Genomic DNA, 19,408 nt, shown 5'->3' on the forward strand with positions numbered 1-19,408 from the left:
GGGATAAAAGAACATTGTTATTTTTGTTTAAACAGCAAGTAAACTTACTTGCTAAGACGGAGTGAGCGCAGTTTTCATTTGTCAGCTGATCTCAGCGGATAAACTTAACGGGAAAAGGAAAGAAGACGTCTCCAAGATCAGGATCGTATCTCTGACGTTTACTTCTCCTGTCTCCTGCTTATCGGAGGCTCCTGTAAAAATGTTATTGTACTAAATTAATGTTATAGTCACAAAAGAACAGGTTACGACGATAACGCTATGCCTAAAACAAAACGTGGCGGTCGAGCAAAGCAGAGGTATGTACTCGATAAATAAATCCAATGCAACAACTCTGTGTGTGATAAGATAAAAGCGGGAGTTTGGGCTTTGTTGTTAGAGGTAACTTCTCTCTCTTGATTAGATTTTTTTCTCCATACACATTTCTTGTTTCATAGCAATCAAACATACCCTGCTCTGCAGAAAGCAGAGAAATAAGAGTATTGTGTGAAGCAGTGTCCATCATCGTAGGCAGAGTAGAACACTTTCTATTCCGCACAACACACACACACACACACACACACATTCAACCGTGGATCTAGATTAGATGGTTAGCGAGTGAGGCCATGCATGATGATTCATGTGGTCCACTCTTAAGCCCTCCAGAGTGAAGTGAAGACAACCCTTTATCGAAGATGTCTGCTACACACCAGCGAGACTTAATAACATCTAAATTGAGATTCTGTGCCGAGATGTAACGGCTGCTGCGGCCTCTCTTCACCCTTGTCCACGCCGCCCTTCTCTCACCGACTTTCCCATCCATTTTATACCATATATTCAAAATGTGATAAAGCTGCTGCATCAGTCAGTCAGTCAGAGGACATTTACCACTCTGGTTTCATTTAACCCTTCATCAGTTCAGAGCTGAGCATTGATGCTACAAGGGCCTTTCTGCATAGAGTTTGCATGTTCCCTCCCTGGGTGTGCGTGGGGTTTCTTGGGGTTCTCTCTCTTTTACTCCCAAAGTCCAAAAACATGCAGATTTGAGGATTAGGCAAATTTGACACTCTAAATTGACTGTAAACAGTGTTCTAGGTAGCACATTTTAGCATAACGGGCCGTGATGTGAAGTTTATTCATACAGCTGTCTGGCATTCGAAACCTCAAAAAATCAGCCAATCAGAAAATAGCATTTCTTGTTGCTAGGGAAAGTCTGAAAATAGGTTTCCGCCGCACTACTCGTTCCACAAAGGCACAGGAACACGCACGAATGCTGTGAATGCGTGCACAGGTTTCAAGTGAAAGAGCACGGCCAGGTAATCGCTTCAATTATATCACTTCATTTATGATAATAGCTGCTTATTAAAGTGAACGTTTGCCTGTCTTTTCACGCCTTTCACGCTTCATGATAACATTTACCCGACATTTATTGTGATAATTATCAGTATCAACTGACATGATGTCACATCATGAGTTTTGATTTTGAACTCTTATTTAATCTTTATATTTACTTCATTTTGTTCTTGTTGTATATTTCATGACCTATAAATTACAATATTGCATTGAAGCAGATCAAAATAAGACAAAGGTCCATCTGACACTAACTCATTTTATCAACGTCTTCTGTAAATGAAGTTGAGTCATGTCCTATCACTGACCCTTGGTGTGCAAAAAAGGAGAAAAAAAAACACCCAAAGGACAAACCTTCGGGTGACTTTTATGAAGGAAACCAAATGGCAGCCACAGCTTGTGGACAAACTGTGTAGGGAAGCCCAGGCAGAGCCTGTGACAGATGGTCAGAGCGAGCGAGTAACTGGTGACAACGTGTGTGTGCGCTGCGTTCAGGAAAAAGGCGCAATCAGCACAATATGGCACAGAGCGGCAAAGAGAAGAAACCTAACACTTCGGTTGTGTCACGTTAGACACACAGGAAGCCCCAATGGATGCAGAGAGAAACACACATGCAGTCAAACACGAGGGACGGAGAAATACTGCGCCGGCAGGAAAAGACAAGCAGGGACATGACAGTCTGTAACCTATTTGCTGCAAACAGCCTTCCACTTGTGCACACAACATTTTTCACTGACATTATTCTTGTTTTTCTCGACTCAAAGAACGCGGCGTGTACAAACACAGCGGCTCTGTGCTTTCCAAAGAGGTGCTTTTTTACATCAGTGTCATAAAAGACTAGGTGTGCAACGATAAATCACTTCGTAAATCATCATTTATTAGTATTTTTGATAATCAACTCATCAGTTTGAGTGTTGTTTTTTAAGATAGAAACAAGCTCTATTATTTTTCATCTTCTTAAATGTGATTTTATTTTTTTATTTTATGAGATTTTTGATGTCAATGTGTTTTTTTTCCTGGTTAATTAACATTTATAGAAAATATATGACTTAAAACTGCTTAATTCAATAATAAAATATAAAAATAATAACAAAACATATGAGTGCATCATCATTTTAAAATTGAATTAGCATTGTATGGACCAAACAAGTAATCGATTAATCAAGAAAATAATCAAAAGATTGATCAAATGTGAAAATAATGGTTCGTTCAACGTTCTGTGCCCTTGTTTGAGCTCCTCCCACTAGGCAGGTGTTTCAAATCAACGTGCACATGTACAAATTGAATAAAAACAGCTTTTTTTATCAACTGCCATAAACGTCCTGAACTCTGAAGTCGCCGTCTGAGATGACCTCATGTTCACGGTGTGCAATAAACGGTTTAATAATTTACAGTTCATGCTGCTGTGTAATAAAAACACATGTCAGTTGGACGACTGTCCTTGTCCCAGTATACGTTATAAGCACGAGCAATTAACTGAATAACCTGTGTCTGTTTATGCTACGCTAGGTGGCGATGTCCCCCCCCAACCCCCCCCCCCCCCGTTTCAGCTTGTTAGCATTAGCTGGTTTCTGGTTTAGCTAGTGGCTATCTTCAGGAGTTAGCTGTAGCAAACTGGATTTGCTTATTTAGTTTGTTTAGTTAGAAACATTTTTATTTTATGTCCTTAACTTAACTCAAACATGTCCAGTTGCCTTCAATTAACTCTGAAGTTGACTGAGAACATTCCCAGGCTAGCTGGTGGCTAGTTGTTAGCCTGTCGAACACCATTCTTGCTCTTGAACATGAAAATATTCAACTCTTTGAACTGGAAGGGTGTAAAATTAACTAACTATTATTTTCATATTCGACTAATGTGTTGATTATTTACTACTCATTGTCATCGAGTACTTGTTTGGTCTATAAAATATCGCAAAATGTTGAAAAATGTTTATCATTGTGTACCAAACCTGGAAATACTGCTGTTCTGCAATGTCTTGTTTTGTCCACAAGGGAAATGATTCAGTTTTAATTATTTATTTTGCAAATGGAGCAAAGAAACCTGAAAATATTCCCATTTTAGAAGTTGAAAAAAACGATAATTACAATAGTAATTATCAATCAATTGAATAATCGTTGCAATTATGAGGAATTTGATTTGGTACAGTTTTTTTGGTACAATAATTGTTTTGTTTTTTTCTAATGTCATGTATGTCGATGTACTGTGTGATTTCTCTGTGTTTTTTTCCCCCAAATTTTTGTATTTATCAGTTCTTTTATGGATTGAGATTTAAATTGCCCCTCTGGGCGTTCTCACAAACGCAGTATCATTGTACAGCACAATGCCAATGAAGTGTTTGGCTCTTGAATCTTGCTCTCACCTGCAACTACAACTTACATCAACTGTCAGCTCCTTCAGCTCCCGATGCCTAATGCCCGCTGTGCGTTTCTCTTTGTCCTGCTCCCTCTCTGCAATTAAGCAAATGGGTCATTAATGAATCGCCGCAGGCAACAGGTCACATGAGAAGCTAATCAGACAGGATGGATGGGCTGCTGGGGAAAAAAAAAAAAGCAATGCGTGACACACAAACACACGGCCACTTTCACAAACTATTGACATTTCTGAAAAGTGCGCCTCCAGCAAGATGCGCATGAATAACATTACAGAAAATAGCAGGAGTTGATGAAAAGCAGCTTGATCATTGATCCGCGTTGTCAAACTGTGCTGAGTGTTCGTTTCCTCTGGGAGGAAACTTTGGTTGAAACCTTGCCTCGGGCCATCAACATTCAGACACAGACAAGAGGATAATTTTTCAGTTTGTGATGGTACGCCGCTCAATCGCCAACACTGCTGATAAATCATTTTCATGAAATATATACAAATAAAGCTATTGATGGGGAAAACCGCAGAGGGTTTGCATACAGGCTTGCTGGAGTTAGACCAACAACGGGGCTGCTCCCAGACAGGTGCAGCCTCAGTGATGACTCATCACTGTGGATGCTCAGATACAGGATGACTGTACATTTACAATTTTCTTTTCTTTTCTTTTTCCCAAACTTTTTTGCTTTAAAGATGCTTTTCTCTTGAAGTATACAGATTTAACTTAACCCTGTGACCCTGTGATGGACTGGCGACCGGTCTAATAACAGGTTGCTTTAAGATGTGCCGACTCGGTAGCTGCCCCCAAACTTTGGAACAAGTAACCCATGGAAATTAAATCTGCCCCCACCACTGAACATTTTAAATCACTTCTAAAGACCCACCTCTTCTCCTTGGCCTTCACTTCAGGATATTCAAGAATAGTCAACCCGGATGCTTCTATCTAATAAATAAATAAATGGAGTGTTATACACCAGATGACTACTGGTGTCTTCCTTTGGCTCAGTGTTTAAATAAAGGTTGTTTGTATGTGTACGAATCAAGGAAATTGCTAATAAATATGGTTAAATTCTGCTACAGCACAAATAACCAGGCAAGAAAATGAAGAAAAAAATGTACGATTTTGAATAAATATCTAATTGCGATTATTTTTGACTGAAATTGCGATTCAAATGATAACTGTGTTATATCTGTGAGGAAAATAAGATGTTTTCTTCAGTCTGTTGAATATGATGGGTCATTTGATGTGTCATACTGTGTAGAATCGGTAAAATTTTGATTAATTTTATGTACATCAATATTTGATAAATAACTTATAAATATCAGTGCATTTAGAACTAGGAAAGACATCATTGATGCCATATCACGATATGACGATATTAATATCCTGGCTTATGTCACAATACTAATATAATATTTCTAATGTATAATCAGTTACGAAATCTCTTATATATCAACAAAAACTGTAACTAAGCACCACAAATGTCCTAGCAATACAAATAGCATATCATTTGTGCGGAAAACTGAATGAATCTATTAAAAAGTGTATTTATTCCTCAATGCTACACAATACTAAATAAGCTAAATAAGAACATTACACCATTATAATGAGTAATATGACTCTTTAATGTCATTTTCCCCTTGTTTTACCAGCACAGATCCCACATTGTTTCACACAGGCTGACAAAAAGAGGCTTAAAGCTAAATGGCTGAACAAATCAAAGCGCTAATATGAAAATGGAAAAGCAGCAGGGGAATGGAAATCCAGTGTGGAAGAGGATATTGCACGACCATTATCTAATTTACGTTATTTATTTATAAATATTCAAACATGCAGTATTTGTGTTGTCCTTCTTGACTTTTAACCATTAAATTATTCATAATGTACGAGATCAAATAATGAATCACTTACTAATTAAGTGTATGTATACACAGTATATATAGTTATGTTAATTTTTAACGTTTGTTTTTGCTGTTGTAGAGCAGATGGCAATGTTATGTTGTTATTACTGTAAAGAATCAAGTGGAGTTGAAACAATCACTCGATTATTAATTGATTACTAAATCGTCAACTATTGAAGCTTTTTTCATGATTACAACCAGATTTCTGATTAAATGTGAATATTTTCTTCATTTCTTTGCTCCACATAACAACTTTGAATTACCGTGATTACGCGGCGGTTTCTTCTGCTAAAGTTAAGAAGTTGCACGTCAAAGCCAACGTGTGGTTATTACGGTAATTTCACTCGCACTGTTGCAGGAAATCGGCGAATCAGCGTCTTTCTGGAAAAAAACACCCATAGTTTCCATTTATTTTTTGAATATTGAGACAAAGCCAAACAAATGCTCATTTAAATATGTTGTTTAAATTTCAAATTTAACACACAAAATCTTTTTTTTCTCAATAAAACTTTTGGTTTTTCTTCATTTTGAATTATTAATACACTATGTTAACATCACTACAACAAGATATTGAAAGTTATTCTGGAAAACTGGAAGATTTAAGCACTGGGAAAACATTGAAGACTCCAGATTTATGGCTATTTCTCACAGTCAGCATGATGCTGTATTCATATTTCACCAGTAGATGGCAATCACAGCGGCCTATTTGACAGCTAAAACCAAACCAATTTAAATGAGTGATGAGTCGAAACTGGTTATTCAGGGATTATGTAAAAAAAACAACAACACAAAACAGATGAAAGGAATTATGTTTTTCCTCTTGTAAAGTTCAGCCTCTTTAAGCCATTGTGTGGCTCACACATAAAAGCCACATCATTTCCTTCCCCTGACATCGAGTTAAAGAGAGGACGCGCTTTGTCCTCGGACATCCTCTGTTTCCCTTTAACCTCACACTGACGGGCCCGGCCTGCCCTTCAGCTGTCTGTCAGCGGGAGAGGAGAATGGGCGGAGACGCAGTTGGACAGGACGTGACGGGGCAGGACGGGACGGGGGGGGGACGGGGGCCACAATGACACAGGATGGGAGTTGTTTTGTCCTCAGCACTCAGCACTATCTGATCTGCCAGAGGGACAACAGGAGGAAGGGAAGGAAGGAAGGACAGGAAGGACAGGGAGCGTCAAACAGAGGCCGAGACGCTCACCTGGACGAACCTGAAACACTGCAAATATCACTCTGAATATAATGTCCATCGTGTGACTTATAGACTGTAACGCTGCCAGAGCACTGCAGGCTATAGAATAATCAATATTAGCACTTCATCAATGAGCCAATGGAACATTAGATATGAGGCTGACGTGTGTATTTATTTTACATTGTACAATCTAACAGCTTAAGTAAGCAGAAGGAGAATAATATATTATTTTTTTATCGTCTTCGTTTGTGTGTTACTGCACTTTTGCAAATCGAATTTCCTCCATTCATTAAAATAATTACTCAGAGAGTCTGGAAACGAGAGACACAAGCCGAGGAGCAACTCCTGTAATTTAATTAGAAGGACTTTCTTCGGCTCTGCTGAAGCTGCAGTGCAGAGGCAAAAGGGACGGGGCGGGCGCTTGTTTTAGAGCCATTTGTAAAAGCATTTGTTACAGCAGTTCCACAGATCTATTGCAGTCGGATACTTAAAGCTGCAGTGCGTAAGTTTTGGTGGTTTTGTTTTAGGGCCCCGAGCACGAATGCCAGGGGCCGAAACGTACTGTTTTTTTCAGGAACTACGCCATACATTGACCGATGTACGTGACACAAGAAAATATTCTGGCCCATGGGGTCAGGAGATTTTGTTTCTTAAAATAAGCTTGTAAATCTGTAGCCACCTTAAAAAAACCAATAAAAAGGCTTCAAAACTCCACAAAACTAACGTTAAAGTTAAAGACACCACCTTTCAAACACCGTAGAATTACAAAATACGGTTTCTACCACGTTTTAAAGGCGAGCACACGTTTGCTTCTTCAGAGAGGAGGAAATGTTGTCCCTCAGTTAGGAGTTCATGCAAACTATCGTTGTAGCTTGTTCCTCATAGTTCAAGCTTAAAGTAATCTGTGGTATCTTATGAAGACAAAGTTAGATATTTTTTCTCTTGAAAATTAGATTATTCCTTTGTGCAAAATTTGGTTGCAACATATCGATTTTTTTCTTTTTAGGCAAAAAAAACAATTTCGCCAGAATTCTTTTTTTACTTTCTTGAAAACAAACTTTTTCTGAATTTCTGATGCTTTTTTTTTGGTTTATATTAAAAAGTTACACACTACAGCTTTAATTCATACCAATAATGACTGCAGTCCTGGCTTCTGATTGGCTGTTTGGCGTGTGTCATACTGTCTGAAGATTTAGTCAAAGTGGGAGAGAAGAAAGCAAGATTTTGACTGTTTTTATGCATAAATTATTTAAAAGTAACTTTTAGACACAGACACAAAGAGGGACAGAATATGCCTCACCACAGTCCTCAAAGTTCCCTGAAATAAATAACTCTAACTGACAGTGAGATACTGATGATTTTTTACTATTTCCTTACTTTTTAAATCTTCATTTCACCTCTTTTTACAATGTAATTTATTTAATGTCTTTATATTTTTGACTGTGTAGTGATTTCTTTCACTTCTGCCTCTGTGAATGAAAGGTGCTTTCAAAATAAAACTACCTTACCCTGCCTTTATTATTCTGTTTTTCCCAGTCGACCACAAAATCACACCTTTTTTTTTAGGAATTCAATTTCATTGCAAGTCACATTTTTCTCCACCAGGTGGTGGTGCCGAGCTAGATTTAAAACATGATCTCATTCTTTATTTACAGAGCCTGACTTTTTGATGATTATTAATGACTAGCCCGAAGTCAGGTCTATTTGTTTGCTTAAGAAAACACGAGATATTAACTGTGATTAGACCGTGGAAGAGCAGATAAGCTCTCGGGCCACTATAATAGTACCGCAGTTAATCCCACGGTGCGATTCCTATCTGAAAGTGAAGGTCAAGTGTGGTATTAGACCACAGCCACCGACTAGTATGCCGTTAAATGAAAACCTTCTGACTCAATTTTCTCCTTAACAACTGCAATAAATCAGAGGCGCGCCACCGTCGAGCAGAGTGCCTCTTACCCAGGGCCTGGCAGTTGTCCCCGGCCTGGCAGGCCAGTTGGTTCACTATCGATTCTCTGTCTTGCTGTGAAACCGCTATAACCAGATGACCTATGAACACTGAGGTCACAGCACACGGCCTGAAAGCCAGGCCTCAGACGGGGGTGCAAACACATATTTTTTTTGGCTCACACTCACTCAGCACAGGAGTCTAATGCTTTAATACACAGAGGGAAAAAAAAGTTCTAACCTCGGCTCATTGCCTGTTAGTTTCCCACCTGCAGCCACCTCCAACCCAATCACATGGACTTTTTTAAAACCTTTTTGCTTTTTGCTGTGTGTTTAAATATGGACTTCGTTCACTCATCTTCTACCGCTTGACCCTCCTTAAAGGGCATACGTAATACTTTAAAGGGGGTAAAAGTACTACTTAAAGTAAGTCACATTTTTTATAATATCACTTAAGTAAAAGTAATTTAAAGTATATGACATTTACTGTGCTTAAGTCATTTTCTGGTATAAAATGTACTAAAGTAAAAGTATTAAAAAAGTAAGACAGGATTTCAACTGGAAGGTTGTGGGGTCAATTCCCGGCTCTATATGTGTCCTTGAGAAAGACTCTTAACCCCTATATTGATGCACAAAGAGCTATACTTAAATTTGTTGTATTTTCTACAATGACAATAAAGGCTATTCTGATTCATGTTGTAGAGTGTGAATGGCTGAATGTAAAGCAGTTCATCAAGACTAGAAAAGCTCCATATAAATACAGACCATAATACCAACTCTTCTTCTTCTGTTTTTTATTTGGTAGTAACGAGTAACAAAGAGAGTTAGGGGAAATGTAGCGGAGTAAACGTAAAAGTTTCTGCAAATAACAACGTAAAGAACAGATACGGGTTAGTATTTGTTATTATGACATATTTATTTAAATATTATGGACCTAACATGACAGGTGTCACCATTAGGGCTGACTGATTTGGAAAAAGTGTCATGTATCATTCATGATTTGATTTATGATAATATTATTAAAGGTGTAGTGTGACATTTTTACATTTGGCAGAAATGAAGGTAAAGTTAAGGTTCTTTTTCTTTTTTAAGGGCATGCCATCACCTGTATGAATTGTTGTTTTTCATTAGCCCCGAATGAGTCATTTATATTTATATCACATTGGACAACCTGAATATGTTTTGATGTTATACTGAAGGCTTCATATTCACCCATAAATGTTGATACATTTTTACACACTGTGTCTTTAAGTCAGGCTTCAGATACAACATATCATAAATCTAATAGTTTAAAAATAGTCTACATTCTAAAACAGGAATAAACTACTTAATAAACTACTCCTTACAAACATTTTCTAAGAGATGTTTATGTTAATTGATTAAAACTTCATATTATGCAGCTGCAGCGATTATTCCGTTAAGTGATTACTAATCAGTTACTAAATTTATCTTCACCTATTTTGTTAATCGATTAACTGGTTCAGGTGTTTTTTTTATCTGATTTTTCAGCTTCTTAAATGTGAATATTTTCTGGTTTCTTTGCTCCATCGAAGAAATAAATAATTAAAACGGAACAAATTTGGTTTGACAAGTCAAGAACATCATCATTTAGAGGTTTGGTAAACACCAATCCACATATTTTACAGGCCAAATAAGTAATCGACAGATGAATCTATGATGAAAAATAATATTTTCATCATAAGTAAGGTTGAAAACATAGAATCTCAACTCAGTCTTTGGGAATCATTGGTTTAAACCACCAAAAATATAAAGTATAAAGTAAAAAAGTATAAACAATGTATCGTAAAGTGCAGCCGTTGCTATTTGTTAATTATATTATTTCAAATTGAGCTCAGACATGATGGAAAGGTGACTTTTAAATGGAGAAAAGAAAATATGTGTGCTGTGATTTGAGGTTCTGGTCGGGAGGCAGAACTTAAATTGGACCATGACCTTCTGAAAAAGTGGGAATATGTTCAGAATCAGAGCTTTAACCAAAAATAACAGACTACTTCACTCCAGACTTTCCATGCTTTACTTACTGAAGCTGAATGAAATAATGAATTCATTAAAAAAAACAACAACATATCATTGGCACACGGCTGCACATCTCTGCTGGCTCATGTGATGTCGTGATTATCCAGCCCCAGCTTGGCCTGTGTGTGTGTGTGTGTGTGTGTGTGTGTGCAGATTTGCTCCCACCGGTGCTGAGGTCATTACAGTTTCCAGGAGCAAACACCCTACGATGTAAGTGAGACACTACTGCCACACACAGGCCGAAAACACCTCAGACTTTCTCTTCCACACACACTCAGAAAACAAGCCCATGTCCTCGTACTGTTGGCCTCATTTTGAGGGATTTATTGCATTCTAATAAGCATCAATGTGATTTAATACAGCAAGTAATATCCATTCTTTTCTCCTTTTTTTTTACAGCACAATTTAAGACTCCTGGAATCTGTAAAACAGTCATGAAAATGATTCAATATAGAAAAATAAATTAAGTAACGTACAGTATTTAAGTACCATAATCAGTAAATCCCCCACCAGCAAACAAAGGGACGACAGAACAACTCTTTAGGTTTATCATTAACTTGGGGACACACACACACACACACACTTTATCTCGGAATTTAGACTTTTATCTCAGAAATATTTCAATAAAACATACCCATGTTTTAAGTCCAGAGGTAGAGCAGAGGAGCTGAATGAAGGTCTTAAATCATGCGAGGGACCGAATTTTCTTCAATATAAATACCACAAAGGTTTAGTTAACTATATGTCAGTGTAATGTTTAAGCACACTTTAAGACATTATCATATATAATCTCGAATGTGGGTCATGTTTCTGTTTAGCCAGATAGATAGATAGATAGATAGATAGATAGATAGATAGATAATGATCAACACTTTACAGACCAAATAAGTGCTAAATTAAGCGGGAATTGTTAGTTGCAACCCTAATAATTATCAATATAAACTAATTTTTTTATTTTTTATTTTAATCGTGATAATATATATTGGTTTTTGGCCCTGTGGCCCAGCCCTACCTTTACCTTTACAGATAGAATTTCATGACTGTCAACAATCAATATCAATATACAACATTGGTCCAAAAAGTGCAATCAGCCTCCACTGTACTGTCTTTTAAAAACACAAACATGTTTTCACCTTTCCACCAGTCAAGATAACATTTAGTGAGGGAGGGACATCATATGACATTAACTGCACCGTCATATTCCTTGTTTCTTGGAGGGTTTTACGATAAACCAGCCAGCAATTATGAAGGACTTTGTTTCATACGTGGTAAACAGCTTCCCGTGGTGGAGTTAACAGTCTCTGAGGTGATGTTATTAACTGATCATAGTGCACTGTGTGTGTGTCATCATGCTGTTTTTCTGAGCATTGGGTGTGTTCATGAGCATGTGCCTGATAACCTGACAGCATAACTATAAAAAAACACAAAAAAAACAAAAAAAAACTGAGATCATTCAAATTATTTCTGATGACTTCCGTTCTGAATCTTAACGACAGCGGTTCATCATGAGGGACTTGGAGCAACACGAGCACACAGACGTCTTTCGTTGGCCTTGATTTCAAACACATTCAAATGCTCTGCTGAACGTCCTCCCTCACCCGTGTGCTTGCCATGCAAAACAGAAATTTGACACTGGCGTCACGCCATGACTACTTACTTTGCAGTCTCTACTCTAAGCATCAAACAGAACCTTAATGAGCACAAACCCTGATAATTACCAATAATTACATACTTGCACCAAGATAGAAATGAAGAAAATGGCTAATTAGACACGCTCCATTAACAGGGAGAATCCTTGGAATGTCTTTGTGTTGTTTTTTAAATCTATTGTAGCCCACCTGCATTAGACTACAGGTCGGAGAGTGTTTCTCATGATGGATAAGATGATAATTTGATGCCAGTCTGCTGTTTCAGCGCGTCAGAGGGAAAATATGTAATTCAAACAGGAAGTCTACGTGTGTCACGGTTGCTATTTTGCTCCTGTTGCTGCTGTTGTTCATTCTCTCCCAGCCTCTGCGTCTCCCTCGAAGGCCCTGTTGTCATAGCGATGCTGGAGTCTCACAGGGTCAGAGCTCGCTGGGTCGGTCAGTGGCACTTCGTAGAGGTTGTCTCCTCCTGCCACTGTGATGACAGTGACATCTTCTGGCGAGTTGGTGGAAATGCTGTCTTTCGTGTCCTCCTCGACCCCCAGCGCCTTCAGGATGTCACACTTGCACATGGGGCAGGTCCTCCTGTCCAGCAGCCAGGGCTCGATGCAGACCTTGTGGAAGATGTGGTCACACGTGAGCACCGTCACCACGTCGCCCGCCTTGTAGGCTTCGATGCACACGGCACACATGAAGGCGTCAGAGTTGGTTATCTCGTCGTCCCTCTTCAGCGTGCGCACCTGCAGGCGCCCGATCGCCTTCTTGGCCTCCGATTTCAGCTTCCTCTCAGAGCGCTTGTGCATTCTCATATTGTACAGGCGGTTGGCCGAGATGAACACAAAGTAGGCGATGGAGGCCGCCGTCACGATGAAGAACGCGATGGACAGGAAGTAGAGCCAGTAGGTGTTCATCCACGGCCCGTGAGGGCTGCCTACCTCAATTGTCAGATACACCTGGGTCCCGTTTTTCACCAGGTTGACGATCTCCATACCCTTAAGGTTGCCGATCATGATAGCCACCGTATCATCTGCGTCCGTGTGTGACATGTGAGTGGTGCTGTTGCCGCTGCCGTCCACGTTATACACCACCACACCGGCGGCCCCCTGACGTACGGCGGCATTAATCTTCTCGGTGAAGGTGCAGTTGCCCCTTTTGACCAGGGCTATCCAGGGCGATGCACTGAAATTGTACACGGGATCCGCGCTGCAGCCCTTGGGGTCGTCTTTGGGGAGAGTCACAATGCCCGAGACAGTGTCCACGGGAGAGTTCCGACCAAACACCCCACACTCGCAGTATTTGTCCTCAGTCTTGTTGGCGGTGTTGTTGTAATAGGTTATGTCCACCATGGCCGTCCAAAAGACGAAGGCAGCCGAGCAGTGAACAAGTCCTGACAGACAGAGCAGAAGCAGCAGAGGGTGTTGTGCTGTCTTACCCATGGTAACGCTCGTCTTGAAAAACAAAAAGGGAGAAAAAGCCCTCTCTCTGTCTCTGTTAGCTCCTTTAGCTCCTTTAGCTTCTTCAACAATCCTCTGCCAGCAACCTGTTCCTGGTTTGTTCCGAGTCACGGCGATTCTGAACACAGCTAGAGTTCCACCCAGCCTGCTGTCCACGGTAATCTGATATGAGCCTCTGGTAACATAACACGAGCTACGCGTCAGCCACTCACCTCTCGTTATCTTCCTGAACCTTGAACAGTGAGCACTCCTCACAGAGGGCAGGGTGCTGGTATTCAACAAGTTGAAGTACACAAAACACGCGCTGTTCCCCAAAGGCAAGCAACAGCCGAGGAGGGAGGCAAAGACGCGGCGATAAGCAAATGATACGGAGGAGCCGTGGTCACAGGTCGGTCAGCGACACGGAGCGAGACTGTAAAAAGCTGTGAAAGCTGTTGACTTTTTTCCTTGTGTAATGATGACAACGGCAGCTCGACCCGTCTGTCTTGTTCTACCAGTTTCCTTCCCCCTTTTTGGAGTGACCTACATGCTTGTGGTGAAAAGCAAACTGACAAGAAATACTCCTCTGCCTCGTGTGTGTGTGTTCACTCTACAAGATAAATATAGTTTTACCGCACCTTACCATGCAAAGACTCACTGAGGATTCATATTATATCCAATAACTAATCATTTCTCACCAAGGCCATAATTGGTTCTTGTGACAAACTGATACACAACAACAACAACAACAACAACACAACCTGCTTGGTTTGGAGGGAACGAGTCTTCCTGATCATACAGGGTTTGCACAGGTTTTTCCCTTGAAGAGTCTTGTTCCACACTGTGACAACTGACCACACAGAGTCCGATTTCAGTTGTATCTGCTTACACACAAGTGAAAGCACATACACAAACAGAGGGTGGGGGAGAAAAGACTAATGAGATGGAAAGGTTGTTTTCTTTCCAAGCTCCTCTTTTACCTGAATGCACTCACAAACACTAAAACACACACACACACGCACGTCCACCCGACACACTCGCTTCTCCGTGTCCAGTATCACAACCTTGACTACCGGCCCCGATACTGATATCCGTCTAGAGCTACAGAGACTAGATCTAATGATTCTTAGAGTGTTTGTTTGGTCCATAAACTGTCAGAGAAATGATGTTGTTTTGTCCACAAACCGAACCTTTTCACTTCTCTGTCAACTGGAGCAAAGAAAGATCCTGCGCTCTGCAGAGAAGGTGATCAGCTGCAACCTCCCATGTAAATGTCTTGTGCTTGTGTTACTGTATGCATTGTTTTTAATGCATAATGCATGCACCAAAACAAATAGTCAAATCCCTTATGTATGTGTAAATGTACTTGGAAATAAAGAGATGATTCTGAGAAACCAGAAATAACTCACATTTCAAGAAGCTGAAAAATCAGAAAGCTTGTTTTAATTTAATTAAACGTCTAAGTTTGATAGCTCCAGCTGTGAAACAGATAGGGCTGAACGAGTTTCATACAAATATCTGAGTTTGTCATTACAAATGACTTTCATTCAGATTAATACAGATTAATAAAATCTTCTTCTGACAGGTATGATATGTCTCCATCACCAAGTCCTAAAGGGAAAAGTGGAGTTTGGACAGGAATAATAAGGTGTACCTAATAAAGTGGTCAGTGAGTGTCATTTGCTGTAGGGTCTTATAGAAACATCTTGCGATTGTTTTGACTGAAATTTAGCTAAATGCTTGGCAATATGGGGGGGTAGTCATTTTTTTTACATAATTACTCTCAATAATTATGACAACATTATTGTTATTCAAATGTTATCATTTGAATAACATATTTATGATGAATACTTAGGCCGTATTGCGATTTTCTACAATGATTGTGTTTTCTTTCAATACTTAAAACAATCTTTCTGATTTTTCAGCTTCTTAAATGTGATTATTTTCCGGTTTCTTTACTCCATATCACAAAGAAATCATTAAAACTGAATCATTGTGGTTTGTGGACTAAATAAGACATCATTATTATACATTTGGTAAACACTAATCAACATTTTACAACATTTTCTGGACCAAACAAGTGCTCGATTAATCAGGAATATAATCGACAGATGAATCTATTGTGAAAATAATCATTAGTTGCATCCTTAACAAAGCATAGATCTTAACTTTAACCATAACCAGTGCCTCAGAAATCAGGTTGTGCCTCATTAAGACCAGGTTTTGGACTCCGTGTGAACTACATATCCTGACAAGGTCAGTGTAAACACTCACATGTTTGTCTAGTTATTCTTGTTAGGACTCTACACCAATATCACGACCTTGAGAATGCCACCAATGCCATCATGAGTCCTTCGTCTTTATTTTTTTTTAACCTTACATAACACAATAGTGTCGATGCCATAAAAAGCTCTTACAAAACTGTAAAGATACAATTGTGTAACAGATGCTCTCATAAAAGAAGAAATAAACAGGCCACAGCATGACTCAGCTTAAAATGCTGCTGCTGCTGCTGCTGCTGCTTTGTCTTTAAAGTTTTCCACACAATGTTATGTTAAAATAAATCCTCACAGCTGACATGATTACTGCAGTGTAGCACACATACACTTGTCACTCACGCTATAGTCACATGATGAGCATGTTTTACAGCTCATATCCAGTTTTACTTGTTTCTTTTTAATTTATCCAGTGATTTCTTTTAACTAGAATAATGATTGTAATTATCATAATGGCTCATACCCTCACTGACTGGGGGGGGTTAGAGGGCAGGGTTCTCAATAGTATTTCAATTCGGGGGGGGGGGGGGCATGAAAACATTTCTGTCCTGGGGGGGGCATGAAAGAAAATAATAGAGAACCACTGCCTTAACCTAACAACTGTTAAAAAGTCAAGGTTTATTATTCCACAAAATGTCCTGAAAAGGTAACAAAAACCCAGTCTGAATGTTTTGACTGCTGTGTTTCTATGGATATGTGTTTTTATAAAATGTTAAAAATGTGTCTGTGCTTTATATAGAGCTGCAACTAACGGTTATTTTCACAATGGGTCATCGTTCGGTCCATAAAGTGTTGATCAGTGTTTCTCAAATGTCGTGTTTTGTCCACAAACAGATTTTTCTTCATCAAATGGAGCAAAGAAACCTGAAAATAGTCACATTTAAGAAAGTGGAAAATCTAAAAACTTGTGGTAATTATTAAAAAAAACTCTCAAAACGGTTAATCGCTTATCTCACTAGTTAATGATTCATTAAGTAATCTGTTATTAATCATTGCAGCCCTATCTGAACTTTACAAATGAGGTCTTATTAGCACCAGACTTTGGTCCCTGTAAAAAAGCTAAGTTTACACCTAAAAAATGTCCTGAAGTGGTAACAAAAAGCCACTTTTTTAATTCATTTCTATTTATATGTGTTTGAAATGTTTAAGTCTTGTATTTATTTAGGAACTTTGTAACTTTCAGCTTTTATAACAGAAAAAAAGAGCAGTAAAAGTGAGTGCAAGAGTAAATAAAAGAGAGTCTGGTATTTTCCTGATAACGGGGACAATGGTGCGACCATGACCCGAAAATTCCTCCAACTTGAAATCATGTCCTCGACACAATGAAAGAACACAATCATCCTGAAGAGGAAAAACCCTCTCTTCTGTCTCTCAGTAACATTTCACTGCAAGTTTCACTGTGTGAATTTATGACTCACATTTATTCACAGGGTGTGGCCTGGAGATGTTTGGCGTCCCATCACACGTCTGCACTCGCCGTTTCAGGAACTAATGAAAGATTCTTCATCATCTTCATAACAATAAAGCAAATTGCAAAAGCACCTGAGTCACTTCTCTGTGTCAGCACAGCACATGGAAACTTTCTATAAACACCATAAAAACCTCTGCAATCGCTGTGTTTATGACGCAGGTCAGTGAGGGAGTTTAACATGTGACCACGTACTGTAAGTATATGAAATTATACATCATCTTTTTGTCTTTTAATTTGAGTGTTGTTGTTTTTTTCAATCATTAAAACAAGTTTTCTGATATTTCAGCTGCTTAAATGTGAATATTTTAATTTTTTTTTGCTCCATATGGACTAAACAAGACATTTAAGAACATCATTATTTCCAATTTCTGGGAAACACTGATCAACATCACAGACATGAGTTGCCCGCCTAATTTCGATAATCGCTTAATTAGGTTGTGTGTATTTTTCAGCTTATTAATAATGACTTTGCTCCATTTAACACATGAATTCATTAAAACCGAATCACTTCCAGGTTTGAGGAACACAGATCGACATTTTCTTACAATTTATGGAGCAGGCAAGCGACGGATTATTTGAGAAAATAACTTGACAGATTAGATGATTATGAAAATGATTGGTAGTTGAAGCCCATACAAACTCAAATAGTTGACTATTAAGTTGATAACTAAGACAGCATTACATTGATACTATCATTGATACCTAAGTATTATGGCCAGTAGTCCAGTTTTTAAAAATCCTCCAAAAAGTCACAGAATCTGTTTATAAACAAGTAACCAAAAGATTAGAGAGCTTGAGGCATAAACTTAACTTTTAGTTAATTTGGTTATTATTTACATTTGTGATTTACCTACTGTGACAAAATGGCTGCCACTGGTGCACCCTCTCTCTTTTACTGTGTGTCAGTGTAATGCATATTTGCCCATTTTTGCGTCTCACTTGTCATAAAAAACAAATTTTAATTTGTGTAATAAAAAAAATTAAATAAAAGAAACAAAATGAAATAATGGAATAAAAACTACAGTAACTACTGCTCTAGTTGTACAACATTTCAGAATGTCTAAACGACATTTAATTAAATTTTTTGTGGGAGTAAATCACAAAAACATTACAAAACAAAAGGACATCATTAACTGTACCACACGGGGGCGCCATTTACTAACTGTTCAATATTATTGTGCATTTGTGCAGAGACGCATCACAACAAGAGAAGCGTGTGCAGCTTCACGTGACGGATGTTCTGGCTCAATAATGCAATAAATAAAAAAGATATGTGCATATATAAAGTCATCACGTGCTCTGCAGTCAGTCAGACGACGCGCTGCATTTACTGCATCACGTGCAGTCGGAAAAGTCTGGAGGCCAATAAATCAACACATCAATAAATGAATACATGAATAATAAATAACGGACTCACCGATTGGTCTGCAGGTGTGTGAGTGTCCATCAGCTTCATGTGTCCTCAGAGCAGAGAGTCTGGAACTAGTGAGCTGCACGTTTGCTGGTCTGTGGGTTTGGGGGGAAAACTTATTAGGGCATGTCCCAACAAGTCCCATAGACTCACTCACTCACTCTCTCACCCACTCACCCACTCACACATGGAGACTCATAGACATGACACATTCCCTAACCCCTTACCCTAACCTGAACCATCACAACTAAATGTCTTAAACCAGGTTTTTAATGTATGCAGACCAGCCAAAATGTCCCCACAAAGACAGGTTTGATTGACAGTTATTTAAGATGTACACACACATATATATATATTATACATTAAAAAAAACATATATATATATGAAGGATTATGTGTCTGTAAATAAAC

The 19,408-nt window shown here is 38.8% G+C and overlaps 1 protein-coding gene and 1 long non-coding RNA gene across 3 annotated transcripts; both read right to left on the minus strand.

Moving 5' to 3' along the window:
• Positions 1–52: 52 nt before the first annotated feature.
• LOC131459922 (uncharacterized) lies at positions 53–19,069 on the minus strand. 2 transcript variants are annotated; one of them, XR_009240300.1, is made up of 3 exons: positions 19,004–19,069; positions 3,704–3,774; positions 53–191 (listed from the first exon to the last, which is right to left on the minus strand). It is a non-coding gene; the product is annotated as an uncharacterized LOC131459922 (long non-coding RNA). The 2 variants fall into 2 exon arrangements; XR_009240301.1 differs by lacking the exon at positions 19,004–19,069 and adding an exon at positions 17,534–17,619.
• On the minus strand, positions 11,059–14,314 carry LOC131459921 (E3 ubiquitin-protein ligase RNF128-like). The gene has a single exon (XM_058630078.1). The coding sequence runs from the start codon at positions 13,840–13,842 to the stop codon at positions 12,757–12,759; it is 1,086 nt and encodes a 361-aa protein (XP_058486061.1). The 5' UTR covers positions 13,843–14,314; the 3' UTR covers positions 11,059–12,756.
• Positions 19,070–19,408: the final 339 nt, after the last annotated feature.

This window comes from Solea solea, chromosome 5, assembly GCF_958295425.1.
Source record: "Solea solea chromosome 5, fSolSol10.1, whole genome shotgun sequence".
NCBI lineage: Eukaryota > Metazoa > Chordata > Actinopteri > Pleuronectiformes > Soleidae > Solea > Solea solea.